The 18,981-nt window shown below is 32.1% G+C and overlaps 1 protein-coding gene across 1 annotated transcript; it reads left to right on the top strand.

The window, feature by feature from the left end:
• LOC143241726 (serine/threonine-protein kinase Nek4-like) lies at positions 1-18,463 on the top strand. Its single transcript, XM_076484953.1, is given in 8 exon segments — positions 1-274; positions 4,892-5,010; positions 8,709-8,975; positions 11,713-11,773; positions 11,776-11,909; positions 14,212-14,319; positions 14,734-14,891; positions 18,250-18,463. Coding segments are annotated over 7 exon segments (1,029 nt in total). The 5' UTR covers positions 1-274; positions 4,892-4,923.
• The last annotated feature ends 518 nt before the right edge of the window (positions 18,464-18,981 follow it).

The following is an 18,981-nucleotide window of genomic DNA, read 5'->3' as shown; positions in this document are numbered from 1 at the left end:
CAATTTTACGAACATTGTTGAAAGGAATATTATTGTTTTTTAATGCAAAAAGTTTGATTTCTTATAGCTTACTTTATTTTTCTTCCTAAATATTATTTTCTAAAATTAAAATAATAATAATAATAATTTTATATAAAAAAGCACAAACATATAAGTTGTAAGCCTATTAAACGCGTTAAATTTCTACTGAAAATCAACGTTTTGGTTCAAACACGGAGAGAACAGACTAGTTGTTAAACCCTAAAAGGATGATTTATATTTCGAGAAAGTAAAGGTAATAGCTTTTTAAATACCTTATTAATTAAGTCTAATATATGAAAAGTACTATGTTTCAGGGTTTATCTTTCGAGAAATACCACTTGAGCCTGTACTATATCCGATTGTAAATTGTAGTTTGTGCTGTTGCCGGCGGAGTATAAAAATAAAACAACTGATAACTAATTTAGACTGGAGTATCATTGTTTAATGTTTGCGTTTAATTATAAAGTTTACCGATAACATTAAACCTAATTATAAAATGTGTTAGTGGTTTAGTAAAATAGTTATTATTAACATACAATCGAAAAAGGGAATGGTGAATCATCACTTTGAAATGAAGAAAGATGCACCATGTTCTAGACACAGGAGTAGTAAATTACTCATCTAAGAAGTTCTTAATGAGTACACAATATTATTTGAGACATGAGTGTACTTGTTTTTATTATTCTCAGTCGTCACTTTTTATGTATGTTTCTATTTCAGGATTATCCCTTAGACCAGTGGTTCCCAGCCTTTTTTATACCTTGCACCCCTAAAAAATTTTAATATGTTCTCGCACCCCTCACAGTAATTATTTATTTAAGAATAAAGGTCTAGGTGGCCAAAACAAATTTTTATAATTAGTTTTTAATGATATATAAACAAAAACGAAACATTTGGAAAAAGAAAAAATATTACAATAAACTGTTGTAATAAACCCTACATGGCCTACAAAAAAAATAAATTTTCATGAAATTTCTGTGAATTTGAAATGTTCATAAGCCAATTTAAATTTAATGACTCTTTTGTTCCTGTTTATTTCTTACAAGTTTTTCAAAGTGTGGCACTTTGTTGCTGATAGCTATCTGCAAGTCTGCCTGTGCACCAAAGCGATTTCTAGGTTTTGTCTTGATTGACAAAAGGGCACTAAATCCAAACTCGCATAAGTATGTTGTCACAAATAGGATGAGCACATTTAGTGCTTTTTCATAAAGTATTGGAAACATGTCCATTGCCGAACACCAATATTGTTCCAAAGTTTTGCTTTCAAACTGCATTTCAAGAACTTGATTTCTGCACAGTTCAATAAGATCTTCCTTCAGTTCTTCATCATCCAACATACTATCCAAATTGAAGGAGTATGGATATTGCACCCCCACTGGAGTACTATCTCCCACCCCTGGTTGGGAACCACTGCCTTAGACTAATTAAATGCAAGATTTCTAGCCTCAAAGAAACCTCACATGTACCCAGCACAGTCTGTGTAAACATATAACTTGTCATTCACATTGATCACTTGCAGAACCAATGAAAAACATAACCCTCAACATCCTTAAACAGGATCAGTAAGAAATGTAATTCATGGGCAGTGGCAAGCACCACCTTGTTTGAGACTGACACAAAGCAACTTGAAAGATTGCTTTATAACTTGTTATGACACTTTATATTAAAAGTTTCACATATACAAAACATAGATTAAGAATTAATGTTATAAGAAGGAAAATACCCCAAAACACTATGGTATATTCCAGTACATACCCATCTTTCTTACCTCAGTCTTTTTTCAAGCTGACAATTAATTTTAAAACCAATAAACTTTAAAGCTGAGTTAAGAATAATATTAGTCCCATCTGGCTTGCAGACAGTTACATAACACATGCCATTGTAACACTTAAAAAGTGAAGTGCAGGAATATAATCAAACCATTTACATTGAATTACACATGAAAATAGAAAGATTAACTTTTACCACAGAGACTGCAATATGCAATTTAATGTAAAAACTCTTTAATATTGGTGCAATATGAAATATTATATAAAACCTTTTAGCATGGAATAAAAAACATAAATGTGATGTCTAAAATAAAACACAAGTACACACGTTCACATATTCAAAATACTATTTAAATATAAATCACGTACACATTGCAAGTGTATGAAATAAAATGAAAACCCTTTATTGCAGTGAATTTCATACTTCACAATAACTTTAATATAGTACAGTATTCCACAATTGAAACATATCTTATTTACAAATCATAATCTTTTAACAAACAGGTTATATTCATAATTTCTATATAACAACATTAATATACATAAAATTATAGATCAGAGCATAGAACAACAACAACACAAAAAGCTGTGAGGAGTGTTTTAGAAATAATATGTTGAACTTAAAAATATAAAGTTACTTATACATATATTTAAAAATAATCAAAATATAAGAAAATCTCTTAGGTACACATATAGAATTGTGAAAGAAACAATGTAAAATTAATACAAATTATACATTTGTCTTTAGTCATCATGTGGCCCAGTTTTCCCTCAGTTCTGACAGAAGGTCCTTTAAAGCATCTGTCCATTTGATGTTGGTTATCATCATGCCTCTTACAACTGTTATTGTCAAGGGCTTTTGTGTCTCTTATACCATTTTTTGGCTGGTGGGCTTTTTTCTCTAATTGGGAGTATTGCATGGAATGCTGTTGGAATCTGTCCCCTTCTCAGTTCTGTTTGGTCCAGGCCTCAGTTCATTTTATTGAAGTCTTTTGTCACTGTTGCTTTAGAGCCTGATTCTCAGGATGCCAGTGATAAAAGTCAGTGAAGTTATAGGCATGTTGGCTACTCCCAGGTTGTTTTTGTGGCATTTTGGTGAGAGTTGTTGTTCTCTTGATGTTTCAACTTTGTTGGAGAATGGCATTCTGCTGGTTTCCCATCAAGGTTGAGCTTTCTAATCGAGGCTTCACAACCTTTAGAGGATTGAGTAGCAACCCAGAAGCCAACTCGATGAGGACCTCGATATTAGATGTGTTACCTAACAATGCATTTCTGATAAGGTTCTTTACTGGTTTGAAAGTCAAACCAGTTCTAAGCATCCTTGAATGAGTAAAAAAATTCAGCTCCTTGATACACAAGAAATCATGTCATCAAATTATCCCTTTACTAAACATGACCCACAAAAACACACCATACAACAGAACAAAAACATAGGTTCCACTTGCCAGAAACAAGGTTATAACTGTAACCCAAAACTTATCTTAAATACCAAAGGCCTAGATTGAAAGTGTTAGGTCAGTGAGATATAAAAGGTCAACAGGTCAGCAAAACACATAGGTTGATGGACTTCATAACTGGATGGATACAACCACTATTTACCCTGTAGCTAGCTAGCTTGGTTAAAATCAAAAATAATAGTATGGCTACTATAACAATCTCTAGTAAGTTTAAGCTAAATATTAATACTATGGGAAGAAATCTGTAGTAGATTGTTATAGCACAGCATCATTAATAGTAAATAGTGCAGTTACAAATAGCCCATTTACACTTCTTAGTATTAACACCTGCATATCTGAGCTAGACAAGTTAAACTTCTGTCTTTGAACATGTAAGACAAAATCTTTCATATGATATTGTAAAATGTAGGGTCAGTTGTCTTAACATTCCTCTCAGTACATTGATTATAATCTTGTATTAAACCATTCTAGAAGTAAAGCCACAGGTGTTTCCCCAACAAGCAAGTTACAGATTTCTGTATTCTAACAGTAATTTCTGAATACTGAAACTTATCTTTCCGATTTATTGAGCTTTTGTAGATAACTTGAATAAAAAAGATTAATTTTATCATTATTTCTTTAACCTACTTGGTTGAAAAGCAAATCTGATGATGATACTAGTGCTTTTGTCAATGGCCTGGCATGGCCAAACGCGTAAGGCGTGCGACTCGTAATCTGAGGGTCACGGGTTTTTTGCGTCGCAAAACATGCTTCGCCTCCCAGCCGTGGGGCATATAATGTGACGGTCAATCCCACTATTCGTTGGTAAAAGAGTAGCCCAAGAGTTGGCGGTGGGTGGTGATGACTAGCTGCCTTCCCTCTAGTCTTACACTGCTAAATTAGGGACGGCTAGCACAGATAGCCCTCAAGTAGCTTTGTGCGAAATTCCAAAACAAACAAACAAACAAGCTTTTGTCAAAAACATTTATACACACAAAATCCTAAAACACAGGTTATCAATGAACTCTGCTCTTCAATCTTCGAATAACCTGAATAAACACAATCCAGTTATATGCTATTAACAATGTTTATTTATACTGTTATTTTAGTACTGTGTACATTAAAGACATGTAGCAGTGAAATTCTGCTGGAGCTCTTTGGTGCTGAGTAGTGGAATTTATTTGAAATGATTTGTCATTTTTTATGTTTACACACGTTTTTTGTTGTTTTTTTTAAAATGGGTTCACTTCACCCAGGTCAGTACCCCTACTTTTTTTTTAACAAGAATTTCACCCTGTATGTATGTGAGCATTTATATATTGTAGGTGTTTAACATTGAAAGTAGACATGAAACCTTAACAGAAAGGAGACTAGAAAAAAAATGTTAAACGTTTTAAAAGAATTGTTTCATTGTAATAACACCAGTGAATGAGTGAATTTTGTCAAAATCATTTTAACTGATGCAGCAGTTAATGAAAATAAACTAAGATTGGATTCCTTTTTTTAGTGTATCTAATATTGAAATAATTTTGGTCATACTCAAGCTGAAAAGGATGTTAAACATGTCTGGATTTGTTCTAGATTTTGTGTTAACACTCGTATTTTCACAGTGCATTTTATTCACATAATCAATGGATCATTAAAAAGTGTGATACTAAAACTTAGTTTTCTTCAAGAATGGAAACAATGACAGAAAGATGGAAAAGTATTCTCGTGTGAAGCAGATTGGTAAAGGAAGTTATGGAGAAGTTTGGGTTCTTAAACATTGTACCTCCTCCAAACAGGTGAGTTTTATAAATCACAAATCAAATATATAAAAATTCTATGTGTATATGGATTTATGACTGGAAGAGTTTTCTAAATTTGTATTAATTTCATGTGTTTACTGACAAATATAATAATATTCTCAGTAATTAAATTACCTGAGTATTTCTGAGGGACTGAGTGATAGTTTAAAAGTACATTAGATACTGCTACTTGTAATATGCATGAAAAAACTTGTACAAAAAGAAGTTAGCATTTGGTAAATTTGGTAGTTTACTAATGGTAGTTTACTAATATTTAAGGTTTTTTTGTTCTTGTAAAAGAATGATAATTCTGTGTTTTAAAAGGAATATTATAAAATAATATTCTTCTAGGGATTGGTCTTATCTGTACATATCTGTTAGTTTTTCTAGGGTGTATAGTATTTATAGATGTTTTGAAAAAATTTGTAAGAATACATCAACTTTTTCATGACAAACTAATAAACTTAAAGTTAGAAAATTATGTAATACCTGCCCTACCTTTTATAATAATACAAGGCTAAGTGTACTAATAAGTAAAGTAGTCATATGTAATATGTATCTATCTTAAAATCTTAGTATATAAGAAATATATAAGGTTTATTTAAATGATTTTTTATAACAAAGATCAGGGTGTATAACCACAATCAGTAGTTCACAAAACTTTGTTTTCAGTACGCTAAAACTGTATACTGTTAGTTCTGATTATTGTTGTAATGTTAAAATTAGCAGATAATACCTGTGTACAACAACAATCAGAACTAACAGTTCATAAAACTACTTTTTTCAGTACACTAAAACTGTATACTTTTACCCTTAACAACATTTTAAGGAAACAAAGTGTAGATATGAATGACAACTAAAACTAAACTATAATAATGAAATGGCATGTCTTAGTATATGTGTGTACTCACCATAACTCTTAAGAAAAAAGAACCTAGAAACCTGAAATTTTGTGTAAATGGACCTTGAAGGTATGCACCTGAGTATTATTACTTATTCATGTGCATGCACATTTTTATGTGAAGTAAGCAAGTGAAAAACCACATAGAAAAGAATGTGACCACCATAGCACCAAGAGTAAAGAACCTAGAAACCTAAAATTTTGCAATTATACTTAGTGCTGTTATTTATGTACATGCATGCACGTCTTTTTAAAGAGGCAAGTAATGGAAAAAAACAGTTTCTTATATTAAAAATTATAAATTACAAACAGACAGACATGCACATGTGCATGTGGGCATCTTTTTAATAAGGCAGTTTAGCCAAAACACATAGGAAAAAGCAGTTCCTTGTATAACAACTTTTTAATATTATATATATACTAGCCAATGCTTTTCAACAATGGCTTTAATATCATGTTGTTTGGTAATAAATGTATAGTGTAATATTGTTGTTAAGAGGCAGTGTACTGAAAGTATAAACTACAAAATTGAAAAAAAGTTTGTTTTTTACTTTGTAGGCTCTGTTAATTAAACTGGTTTGTTATTAATTTTAATATTTCTTTGTATTATTTAAGTTTAAAATTGGAAGACAAGTCAGAGGAGAGGTTGGTTACTGTTATGAACAGGCCACATCCTGCAAAGGAGCAACAAAAGTATATATGCTAAAATGAGTTGTGAATACTCGCACGTTGACATGGTCATCTAGAATAAACCAACCTAATAACTTGAGTGAAGCTGGGTACTTTTGCTAGTTCATAATAATAAACATTGAACATTGTGTCTGATGGTGGTGTTTGGGCATAGTGCTCATGAAGATTTGGCACTGCTGCAGTGTTCTCATTTGGTATTGTGAATATGTCCCCTCATAGAATTTCAGGGTGGGGACAGTGGTCAATCAATCATTCTTTATTTATTATGGATCCTCCAATCCTGCAGAAACAATTAGTAAAAAAGCAGCTAATTAGTTAGTGACCACACATATATGATTATGTTATGCAGTCATCATTGCAATCAGCTCCTTTATCTCAATTTTTAATTCTCCATTCTCTATCTGAAAAATATTTTGTGCAAATGTCTCCCTTTTTGATCAAAAGGATTAGAGGGCTTGCTGGCTCTCCCAAGTCAATCAGGAAGTTACTTTCTCAACATATTTTGGTGGAAACATCTATACCTACACATTGTGAATTCCTCCTGAGGTCATGGACCATTGGAGATTTACCCATGATACTTTGAATTTCTCCAGAAGAGTGATCACTGAGTGAAGGATTTGAAGATTGTCCCTAAGTAAAGATTCTTGCTGGTTTCTCTAGCCAAGACATTTCTGGTATGTGCCATATCTACACTTTCAAGGATGAAATTGTGCTACTAACAGATGTATTAATTATAATGCTTACGTCACCACATTCACATGCCTCTTTCAAGGCATATTGTCTGATCTGTAAAGTGTGGCCATACATTCATAACCTTCTCAGATGTTTCCAGTGTCAGGGATTTGGACACTTAAATGTATTTTGAAGTGTGCTTGTTGTAGTGACAGAGCATGATGCCTGTGAGTGTGAACTGGACCCTCACTGTGTCAATTGTAATAACTCATACCCCTCTTACTATTGATTTTGCATTAAGAGGGTGCAGGAGAAAGAGGTACAGTACTAACTTACTGTACATAATATTTCTTACCTCGAGGCTTCAAAATTACTTTCCCCCCACTCCATCTCAGACATTTCCTGCTACACTACATTTCACTGTTATAGTGGGAGTGCAGACAGGTCTTTCCTTGCCTCCATCAGAGTTGTTCTCAACTCATGTGAAGAATCTTTTACCCTCTATGGATAAAAGAGTTGGTAAGTCCATGTCTACTCCAAATTTTGTCCCCACCTTTCCTTTCAGTGACTACCTGGGTCCACTTCCTTCAGCTTCAGTTGTTTACTAAAGTCAATCTTTTGGGCTATAAAATGCAGAATGATTATTTATTCATGCCCTCAGTCACTGAAATCTATGTCCACTAACAGAGACTTGCCCAGTTGACCCAGGTCAGGATCCATTGACATCAACAGACTTCCTCCTAATAAAGGAAAAAAGGTATGGTTATGCAGAGAAGGGTTATCTACCTAGTTCTTTTCCACCTGAGTAAAAGTGGTCACTTGAATATAGTGCAATTGCCAAAGTTTCTATTCTAATCTAAAAATGAGAAAACATTAGTTAAAAGCAATTTATTATATATTATGAAAGATGAAAAATTAAAAAAGCAAATTAGTAAAAAATGTAGTAAATGTGAGTCATTAAAATAGTGAATGTAAGTGACCACTGGTCATGAAAATGTATAGATGTTTTTTGTAGGTAAAATAGTGGATGCGAGTGACCACTGGTCATAAAAATGTATAGATGATTTTTTTGTTGGTGTTATTTTCACTTGTGTCTGAGCTAGTGTTGTTCATTAAATTGTGGATAATATTTCTGTTTCACTAAAATCTAATATAAAATTTGAAATATCTTTAAAATCTTGAACTACATGAGATACCATATTGAGTATAGAGCATATAAGAAGTACTTAAGGTGGTATATTGAATATAAAGTTCTCTAGATGTAATGTTGAATATAAATTATATCTTGTTACCTACACAGTACTTTCATTTTTGTATCCATTCAATAATAGATCTCTATACAATTAAAGATACAAAATGTAACTGTTTATTATGCAACTGCTGTTGTGTTATGTGTATAACTTATTAATGTGTTTCATTATTATTACTGTAGTTTGTGTTGAAACAAATCAATATCCAACATGCCTCTAAAAGAGAAAGGTGTGCAGCTCTTCTGGAAGTTCAGCTTTTGGCCACTTTGAAACATCCTAATATTGTGTCCTACCTGCACTCCTTCCAATCACCAGATGGAATCTTGAATATCATTATGGGTTACTGTGAGGGTGGGGACTTGTACAGCGTTATTCGCAAAAGAAAAGGAATACTATTTGATGAGCCACAGGTTGCACAGTGGTTTATTCAAATCTGCATGGCTTTACAGGTAGTTAGACAAGTAATACATCTAAATCAAGAGAGAGCTGTTGATAAGTTATTCCAACCCCTCTACAAATATTGTTGATTTCTTTTTATTTAAACCTGATTATGACACGTTAAAGTAAGTGTTTTGAATATTTATTTATAAAGTGTTATTATATTATAAAAGTCTTCTTATTTATGTTTTTCTCTCATTAGTGTAAGATGAAAGTGTTTTTTGTCTAATGAGAGTCTTAACGTTGGTATAAACATTACTGAAATTCCAACAGAATTTTGTAATTATAGATGTATTTTTTTTATGGATCAGAATTACCATAGATTAAATACAGACATATTCAGTACTTTTATTCAGATTGCTGAAACACTATTGTACTTTGTACAGATGCTCTATGGAATTATTTAGGTCCTTTGAGAATGTTGTGCACTTTTCATTAGTTGGCTCTCTATTTTTGCTATATTGCTTTAAAATGAAAGAAATATTGTATTTACAATTCTTCAGGTAATTTTTTGCCATGAGCAGTACAGTAAGGTTCAGATTTTGTCTCTATCAGTATCTGTCAGTGGTGACCACTAGAGTAGTATCATGGATCTGTATATGATTGAATCATTTATAAGAGTTTGAAAGTGCCAGTATTATCTTATTATGTATCATGTACAAATTGATACATTTATTTAATCATGATATTTTTAATTTAATGTTTGTAATGTTTTGAAAACCTTGCCAGTCTTCTTGTTGTATGTTTTAATTGTATGACTGGGTTCATACATTGAAGTTTCTCAATACAATTCTCAGTAAACAGTACCTTTATATAGACCATTTGAATTTTGTCTTGTTTTGTACAGAAAGAGATCTTTCATAATTAGCATAAAGCTATGTTAATATTAAGTTCACCTATGACTGACAAAAGTAATAGTACTGTACTTTTTCTAGACATCTGTGTTTTCAACAAACAAGGACATTTTGATGCTGAATAGAAATGTTTTGTTTTTCATTGCATGCTTGAAAGTAGTGAAGTATATGTTACTTCAGATGATGAGATGTTTAATGAAATGTGTGTGTATCTCTATGTTGTTGCAGACATTAAATTCTAGTGAAATGTGTGTTTTCAGGTGCTGAAGTCATGCACTTACTAATAGTATCTTAGGCATCTTTTGAAAATATTAACAGATGCTTACAGATATTATACTGATAATGTTTCTTTTCATTTGAATTCATCTTCAAAACACTAGTCACTGTTTGTTTTGATTAATGTTTCTTTGAATTTAACATTGTGCATACAGGTATGTCATATTCTGCATGTCATACAGGTATGTCATAATCTTTTTACAGGGTTATATTTTATTAAACAACTTTAATATCAATATACATCAAAACAATCTATAATTCATAACTTGGTTTATTTAAGTTTTATTTTTTATTGTCAAAAGGAAATATATAAATAATTCTAAGTCTGCTCTTCTGTGTGACATGTCTCCCCTCTGAATTCTCCCCATAACATTGGTATTTTGTCATGTCTAACCAACTGGAAATTCAAACTTAGCATACTGAGTGGACATAGTGTAAAGTTTAACCTTCTGGATATACTAAAATATCAACAAATTTCACAAATACACCTGAGAAGTCCCTCCTATATTTCAAACAGACTGTTTTCTCTCGCATACTTGTCTGTTGGACATGTTTATAACCAATAGAATAAGCATGTTGTATAGTACTGGAATTGTTTGTTTAGTTTTAATCATTAAAGAATGTATTTTTACAAGAAAAGCTTGATATGTGTTGTGTGCACCTTTTGCTCTGAATTATTAATTGAATTGCTTGATATACTTGTGGCAAAGTTAGAAAGACAGATAACTTATAGTAGTTTTGAGATGTCATGTTTTTAGTACCTGATATAGTTTTGTGTTTTCAAATGCATATTTGAAAGGTATCTGAATTTTGAAGTAAGTTCTTTTTTATGCAAATATTTTTATTTATTGTTATGTTTTTTTAGCAAAAACTAATTCAAATATAAAAAGCAAGTTTCATAGGTTATGTCACAAAATCTAAATAAAAGCAAATGAATTTGATGAACAGGCTATAAAACTTGCTGTTAAAGTGATCAGTTGCTTACCATAAGTTAGACTTGAAACATCTCAATGTGATTTATTGCTTTTCAAGCAGAGAAAGGGTCCAAAGTACAGTGATAAAATTATAAAATGAAAAGAAAGCAGATGAGGTTGTTAAGATAAACCGTTGTAGTTATCTGTTGCAATCTGCAGTCATTTTACAAAAAAATATTGCTCTGTTGATTTTATTTAACATTTTTCAATTTTTTTAAAATTCACTGCACAGCTAGTGTTATAATACATAATATAGACAATATATAAAGTATAAAATAAAAATATTTAGTGTTCATATTGGAAACATACAAGATGGAAGTAAGTAGCTTTAATCTTAAAATGAAAATCCTTCACCCAGATGAACTTAAGTTTACAGTTAAATGTTTAGGGAAAATACTTTGTTACTTGTGTATAACAGACTTTTGTGAAGTTATAGTGTGTGTAGTTTAGATTGTTATAAGGTCAATCAAATTGACTTGGTTTCTATAAAGATGGTTGAACACATTTTAAAATATTTGTTATAGGGTTATTTTTTGTTTAATAATACTCTTTGTGTTGAAATATGCTCAGATGTATTTGTTTTGTTATATTTATATTTTAATATATACAGTAAAAAACAGTTTGGTTTTGCTTGTGTTTTCTAGTACCTTCACGATCAAAAAATTCTTCATCGAGATTTGAAGACACAAAATATCTTTCTGACAAAAGTAAAGTGATAAAAGTTGGAGACCTTGGAATTGCCAGAGTACTTGATGGTACACTGGATATGGCAACCACTTTAATTGGTACACCTTACTACATGAGTCCCGAGTTGTTTCTTAATAAACCATATAATCACAAGGTTCGTGGAACCAATAACTTGAGTATTTTTTTATTTCTTGTAGTGATATTACATGTAGCATAACATTAATGCACCAGTATTATACTTTCACAGAGTAACTGTTGCTATTTAATGTTAAGGTGGTATTACTTAACTAGGTACATTGATGTTACAATAATATTAATACACTATTGTTTAACTAAGTACAATGTTATCATGATGTTTTTAGGTAAGTATACTAAGGTAATGTATTAGAAGACCAGTTTATGGTTAAATATGCTGATGTGAAATATTTCACTTTAAACATATTTTTGCAGCATGTTTATAGTTTTATAACTTTGAAAAAAACAAACATTTCAATATTTCACTTCTCTTTCAAATAAAGATTACCACAATTAGGATATGCAACTGTTGTTATGCTTTATAGTTAATGAAGTGTCAGGTGCATATAAAATAATAACACTATGTAACATACATACTATCCAGGAACAAAATTTGTTATTTTTTAATTGCTTATGTTGTAAAAGTACAGTAAATGGTCATTATTCCCTTCAAACTTTGCTTTTGTGACCTGGATAAATGAAATTTAGAAATTAACCTATTTTATATGTAAAAACAGGCAAATTTGCACATTTTCATTTACATGAGGTCTGAATAAAACAACATATGAATCAAGATTTACATGTATTTATACTAAAGTTATACAAAAATGTTTAGAAGTGAGTAGTTTTTCCAGATTTATGACTAACGTAAATCACTTTCGCGTATCAGCTCCCAAATATAGTCTCCCATCATGTTTTCGTTACACGCCTTTTGGTAGAGGCATTCAAAGTCCAGTATATCTTGGTGGAAGCACTCGCCTTGCTCCTCTGACAATGCTCCCATGTTCTCCTTGAATTTATCTAGATGAACATCAAGGATATGGACTTTCAGGGACATTCTGCAGCCCATTTTGCTGTAGTTTTTCACCAAAACAAGTTCCACATAATTTTCAGCCTTGTGATTTACCAAGAAGCCCCAAACCACTGTGACAAAACTGCTACAAGCTTTTTTTCTTCCCTTTCTGCTGAGCATCTTGGTGCACTCCAGGATCTGTTTCATTTGTGGTCAAATGAAAACACCAGCTTTGACCTTTGCCTCCGACAGCTTAGGGAAGAAGTCTTGAAGGTACTTGAAGGCTGCATATCTCTTATCAAAAGCTGTGACAAATTATTTCATAAAACCCAATTTTATGTGCAATGGTGAGAACAACACCTTCTAGAGGTCCACTAGTGACTCGCACTTAACATTGTGTCTCCCCACAGAGAACTTGGGCCGTTGTGGCCAGTGCTTCCTGTTGTAGTGTGCTGCAGTGTTCCTGCTGTCTCAAAGGCAAAGATAACAGGGAAACTTGGTAAAGCCTCTTTGGAGACCCATCAGGAATGCCACCATTTTGAAGTCTCCAAAAGCCTATCAGCCATACTCATCATAATTTAAGGTTTCTAGCAAGGTCTTGACACTGTTGTATTCCTCTTCGAGGTATACTGAATGAGCCAGGGGAAGAGACGGGTACTTACTCACATTATGAAGGAGCACAACTTTGAGGCTTCTGGATGCATCTGGAGAATGCTTGTAGCTTCTTGATGCCATATCTGATCAAATCAGATAGGTCTATGTGTTCACTGAGGCAGCTAGAATGAAACTGAAGTGGTGAGCTCCTGTATATATATTACTATGGAAATTTCTAGAAAATTCTAAAGGGTTCTTGAAAATTCTCATAAGTTCTACAACATTCTAGAAAATTCTTAAAATTCTTGTAAGTTTGAAAAATTCTCTATCGGCTACTCAGCACTGAATCTACCTGGAATGTTATGGAAAATGGGTAAATTGGAAAATTTCATTACCCAGGTCACAAAAGCAAAGTTTGAAGAGAAAAATAGTTCTTTTCCATTTACTTTAGATATAAGCAATTGGGAAATAACACTTTTTGCCCAGGAACAAGGAAAAGTAAAAATTTTGTTACATAGTGTTATTTCCTTAAATAAAATATGGGAACTCTCAGTTATAATGGAAGTCTGGTAATAGTTTAAACTATGAACAATGACAAGAATTATGGAGAGATGTTGTGTAGTAATACAGATTGCATGTTGTGTAGTAATGTAGATTACATGTTATTTAGTAATACAGGTGGGCCAACAAAGGTCTTGGAATATGTGGACTTAAGTAAACTAAATTTTGAATATGTTATGCATGGAACATTTGAAGTGTATTTAATTGGTTTTGGTATGGAGGGAAGTAACATTGCGTTTAACTTACTAAGATAATGTTATTTTTCTGTTTCTAGTCAGATGTTTGGTCATTAGGCTGTTGTTTGTACGAAATGGCAACCCTTAGACATGCCTTTAATGCTCAAAACTTGAATTCTCTGATGTACAAGGTGTTGCAAGGAAAGGTAAAGCTAAGAACTACTAGAATTAAACAGTTTTTAAGTGATAAGTCATAGCATATAGAGAATATATTCTAATAATTCTATGGGAGATCTTGTTTCTTTTAAAAAAATTTTTCTGCCCTAACTTATTATATGTATTTATTATCAGTAGTGACATGTTGTCTAAAATTAACCAAATATGTGTAACATTAAACATTTTGATGTATATATTTGTGATACCAACAAGTATGCTTTATCAATTGAAAAGTGTTTTATACAAGTTTTGTGAATGTGAAGTCTGAAAAATGAATATTTTTAGAGTTGATACATGATTATGGTCTTCATAAGTATCCTGGCTAATTCAGTTCATATTTAACAAATCATTGCTTGTTATCGTCAACCCTGTCTGTGTTTTCTTTCTCCTTACTATGTGTATAGTTGCCTCCAATGCCAAAATATTACAGCCTAGAACTACAAGCGTTAATTACATCCATGCTAAACTGTTGTCCTGAACGGAGGCCTAGCATTAGGCAGATATTAGAGAATGAATACATTCATAAACATATGGAAATATTTTTGGAAGAAACCAAAATAAGGTTTGTTATCAAGATTTGTTTTATTTTTATTTCCAAAACTCCAAGGAATATCATTACAGATTTCCAGTAATTAATATTATACTCTAAAGATTCTTTGGGTAATGTTACACCATAATATCCAAGCTCTTTCAGACATTTGTGATATCTTTAATGTTTGTTGCTAGTTAGAGTAGCATAAGAAACTATATAATGCTATATTTTAAGTTGCTAGCAAATGTCCACTGGATCCAGTCAGCTCTAAACAGCGAGTTCTAATGAAACTGTAAATAACAATCTTTTTTTGGCCCTGGTTATTCAAAGCACACTGGATCTGTTGATATTAACTTAAGATGTATATTTGTTGTATGTTAAGAGCTGGTTAGTGCAAGTAGTAATAAACTATTTGAATTTTGCTACTATTTGCTTAGAAGAGGTTGCTGAATCTGAAAGGAGTGATCTCTCTGGCCATAGATAGTGTTTTTAGTTAGGACTACTTTAACCTGGAGACAGTATTTTATTTGCTAGTTAGTGTTAACTTAATTAATAGATAATGTTTGGAACAGCCAGAACCTGGATAATATATCTTTCCTTGACTGGTTGGACCTGTAATGCGATCAGAACCTAGATAATATCTGTTACTGTGACTGGTTTGTTCTGTACATAACAATATGAACCTAAATTATGTCAGTTACATTGACTGTTTGAAACTATACGTAACTATATTAACCTGGATAATATCTGTTTCTTTGTCTGGTTAGAGCTGTACATAACAGTTGGAACCTGGATAATATCTGTTGGTTTGATTGTTTGGCACTGTACATAACTATCTTGTCCTGGATAATATCTGTTACTTTGACTGCTTGGCACTGTACATAACTATCTTGTCCTGGATAATATCTGTTAGTTTGACTGTTTGGCACTGTACATAACTATCTTGTCCTGGATAATATCTGTTACTTTGACTGCTTGGCACTGTACATAACTATCTTGTCCTGGATAATATCTGTTACTTTGACTGTTTGGCACTGTACATAACTATCTTGTCCTGGATAATATCTGTTACTTTGACTGTTTGGCACTGTACATAACTATCTTGTCCTGGATAATATCTGTTAGTTTGACTGTTTGGCACTGTACATAACTATCTTGTCCTGGATAATATCTGTTAGTTTGACTGTTTGGCACTGTACATAACTATCTTATCCTGGATAATATCTGTTAGTTTGACTGTTTGGATACTGTACTGTACATAACTATCTTGTCCTGGATAATATCTGTTACTTTGACTGCTTGGCACTGTACATAACTATCTTGTCCTGGATAATATCTGTTACTTTGACTGTTTGGCACTGTACATAACTATCTTGTCCTGGATAATATCTGTTAGTTTGACTGTTTGGCACTGTACATAACTATCTTGTCCTGGATAATATCTGTTACTTTGACTGTTTGGCACTGTACATAACTATCTTGTCGTGGATAATATCTGTTAGTTTGAATGTTTGGCACTGTACATAACTATCTTGTCCTGGATAATATCTGTTACTTTGACTGTTTGGCACTGTACATAACTATCTTGTCCTGAATAATATCTGTTAGTTTGAATGTTTGGCACTGTACATAACTATCTTGTCCTGGATAATATCTGTTACTTTGACTGTTTGGCACTGTACATAACTATCTTGTCCTGGATAATATCTGTTACTTTGACTGTTTGGCACTGTACATAACTATCTTGTCCTGAATAATATCTGTTACTTTGACTGTTTGGCACTGTACATAACTATCTTGTCCGTGATAATATCTGTTACTTTGACTGTTTGGCACTGTACATAACTATCTTGTCCGTGATAATATCTGTTAGTTTGACTGTTTGGCACTGTACATAACTATCTTGTCCTGGATAATATCTGTTACTTTGACTGTTTGGCACTGTACATAACTATCTTGTCCTGGATAATATCTGTTACTTTGACTGTTTGGCACTGTACATAACTATCTTGTCCTGGATAATATCTGTTAGTTTGACTGCTTGGCACTGTACATAACTATCTTGTCCTGGATAATATCTGTTACTTTGACTGTTTGGCACTGTACATAACTATCTTGTCCTGGATAATATCTGTTACTTTGACTGCTTGGCACTGTACATAACTATCTTGTCCTGGATAATATCTGTTAGTTTGACTGTTTGGCACTGTACATAACTATCTTGTCCTGGATAATATCTGTTAGTTTGACTGTTTGGCACTGTACATAACTATCTTGTCCTGGATAATATCTGTTACTTTGACTGCTTGGCACTGTACATAACTATCTTGTCCTGGATAATATCTGTTACTTTGACTGCTTGGCACTGTACATAACTATCTTGTCCTGGATAATATCTGTTACTTTGACTGTTTGGCACTGTACATAACTATCTTGTCCTGGATAATATCTGTTACTTTGACTGTTTGGCACTGTACATAACTATCTTGTCCTGGATAATATCTGTTACTTTGACTGGTTTAAGTTATAGATTATAATGGTGACTAGTCAGAATGAGCTAAGATATTTTACTGGAAATTAGAATATTATTTGTTAAAATATGCTTGCCAAAGTAAGTTTTCATATCATGGTGAATATTTGTTTTTCTGGGCTGACCTAGAACTGTAAATTATAACTTGTTAATATGTAGTAATGAAGCTGGCTAAACTTAGATATTTTTTTTGTTTGTGTATGTGAGGGGTCATTGATAGTAATTTTGACAATAATAAGTGTGACTTGCTGGTCAAAGCTGACTGGACCTGTTTCAGTTTGAAGTTGTTGATTTGCTAAACTCCCTTTGATCTAACTTGTGACGTTAGTGTTTAATAATATAGGTTTTATAACTGCTTTGGTTTAATCTAGCAGTACAAGTTAGTAAAGTTTTTTTTTTCTTTAGTGTGTACAAGTCTATATATTTACAGCTACTAGAGGTTGATTTTTACAGTATGTTTTGTATTTTTTCAACAGGAAGTTTTCTTGTTCCTGATTTCCTAAAAAAAATCATTTTTCTTGTGTAACTTTATCAATGAAATTATAAGTGAATGAATTTGATATTAGCTAATTGTTGTTTGAAATGAAGATATGACCATTCAGAATATACAAATTCAAATTTTGAAATACTCTTCTATATATAGTTTAAGTCTAAAGTTCTTGTAATTTACCTATGGTATGATTGTGATTCTAAAGCTTCTTCAAGTGTTTTTCTTTATTATTTTTGATTGAAGTGTTTTTACATGTTTCATATGTTGGATTAATGTTATTTTCAGGATTCTGAATTGACATAACAGTTTAATAAATATTAAAATCTATTCTTGATTATTAGTAATTTTGATTTTAATTTCATCTTTAGGAGCAAAGGTTCTAAAAAAGTTAATGCTTTGGACAGTGTGATCTATCAGAATAATGAGTTGAATGACAAAATAGAATGTGACAAAGTTTCCAGTTTGTGGATTCAAGTAAAAAAACACTGTCAACAAAGCAGTGTGAAAAAGCCATGTGCAGTAAAGTGTGTAGTACTTATGCTGATGCAAGTACTTTGGGTCATCCAATCAAAACCATTTTGATGAAAAGTTAATTTAATGAATGTTTCCAATGAGAAATCTTTAACTTTCATAATGGGTGAAAACAAGACAGAAACTACTAGTCTAGAAGAAGTAACTTGTGAAAATAGAACAGAAACTTGTGGCCTAGAAAAACAACATGTGAAAATAGAACAGAAACTTGTGGTCTAGTAAAAGCAACATGTGAAAATAGAACAGAAACTTGTGGCTTAGTAAAAGCAACATGTGAAAATAGAACAGAAACTTGTGGTTTAGAAAAGCAACATGTGAAAATAGAACAGAAACTTGTTAGTAGAAAAGCAACATGTGAAAATAGAACAGAAACTTGTGGCTTTAGTAAAAAAGCAACATGTGAAAATAGAACAGAAACTTGTGTGGTCTAGAAAAAAACAACAATGTGAAAATAGAACAAAAACTCAGGGTTTAGTGAAAAAACCTGTGAAAATAGAACAGAAACTTGTGGCTTAGTAAAAGCAACCTGTGAAAATAGAACAGAAACTTGTGGCTTAGTAAAAGCAACC

Source organism: Tachypleus tridentatus, unplaced genomic scaffold (genome assembly GCF_004210375.1).
Source record: "Tachypleus tridentatus isolate NWPU-2018 unplaced genomic scaffold, ASM421037v1 Hic_cluster_1, whole genome shotgun sequence".
Classification (NCBI taxonomy): domain Eukaryota; kingdom Metazoa; phylum Arthropoda; class Merostomata; order Xiphosura; family Limulidae; genus Tachypleus; species Tachypleus tridentatus.
The sequence above is the reverse complement of the archived record's forward strand: the minus strand, read 5'-3'. Positions and strand labels throughout refer to the sequence as shown.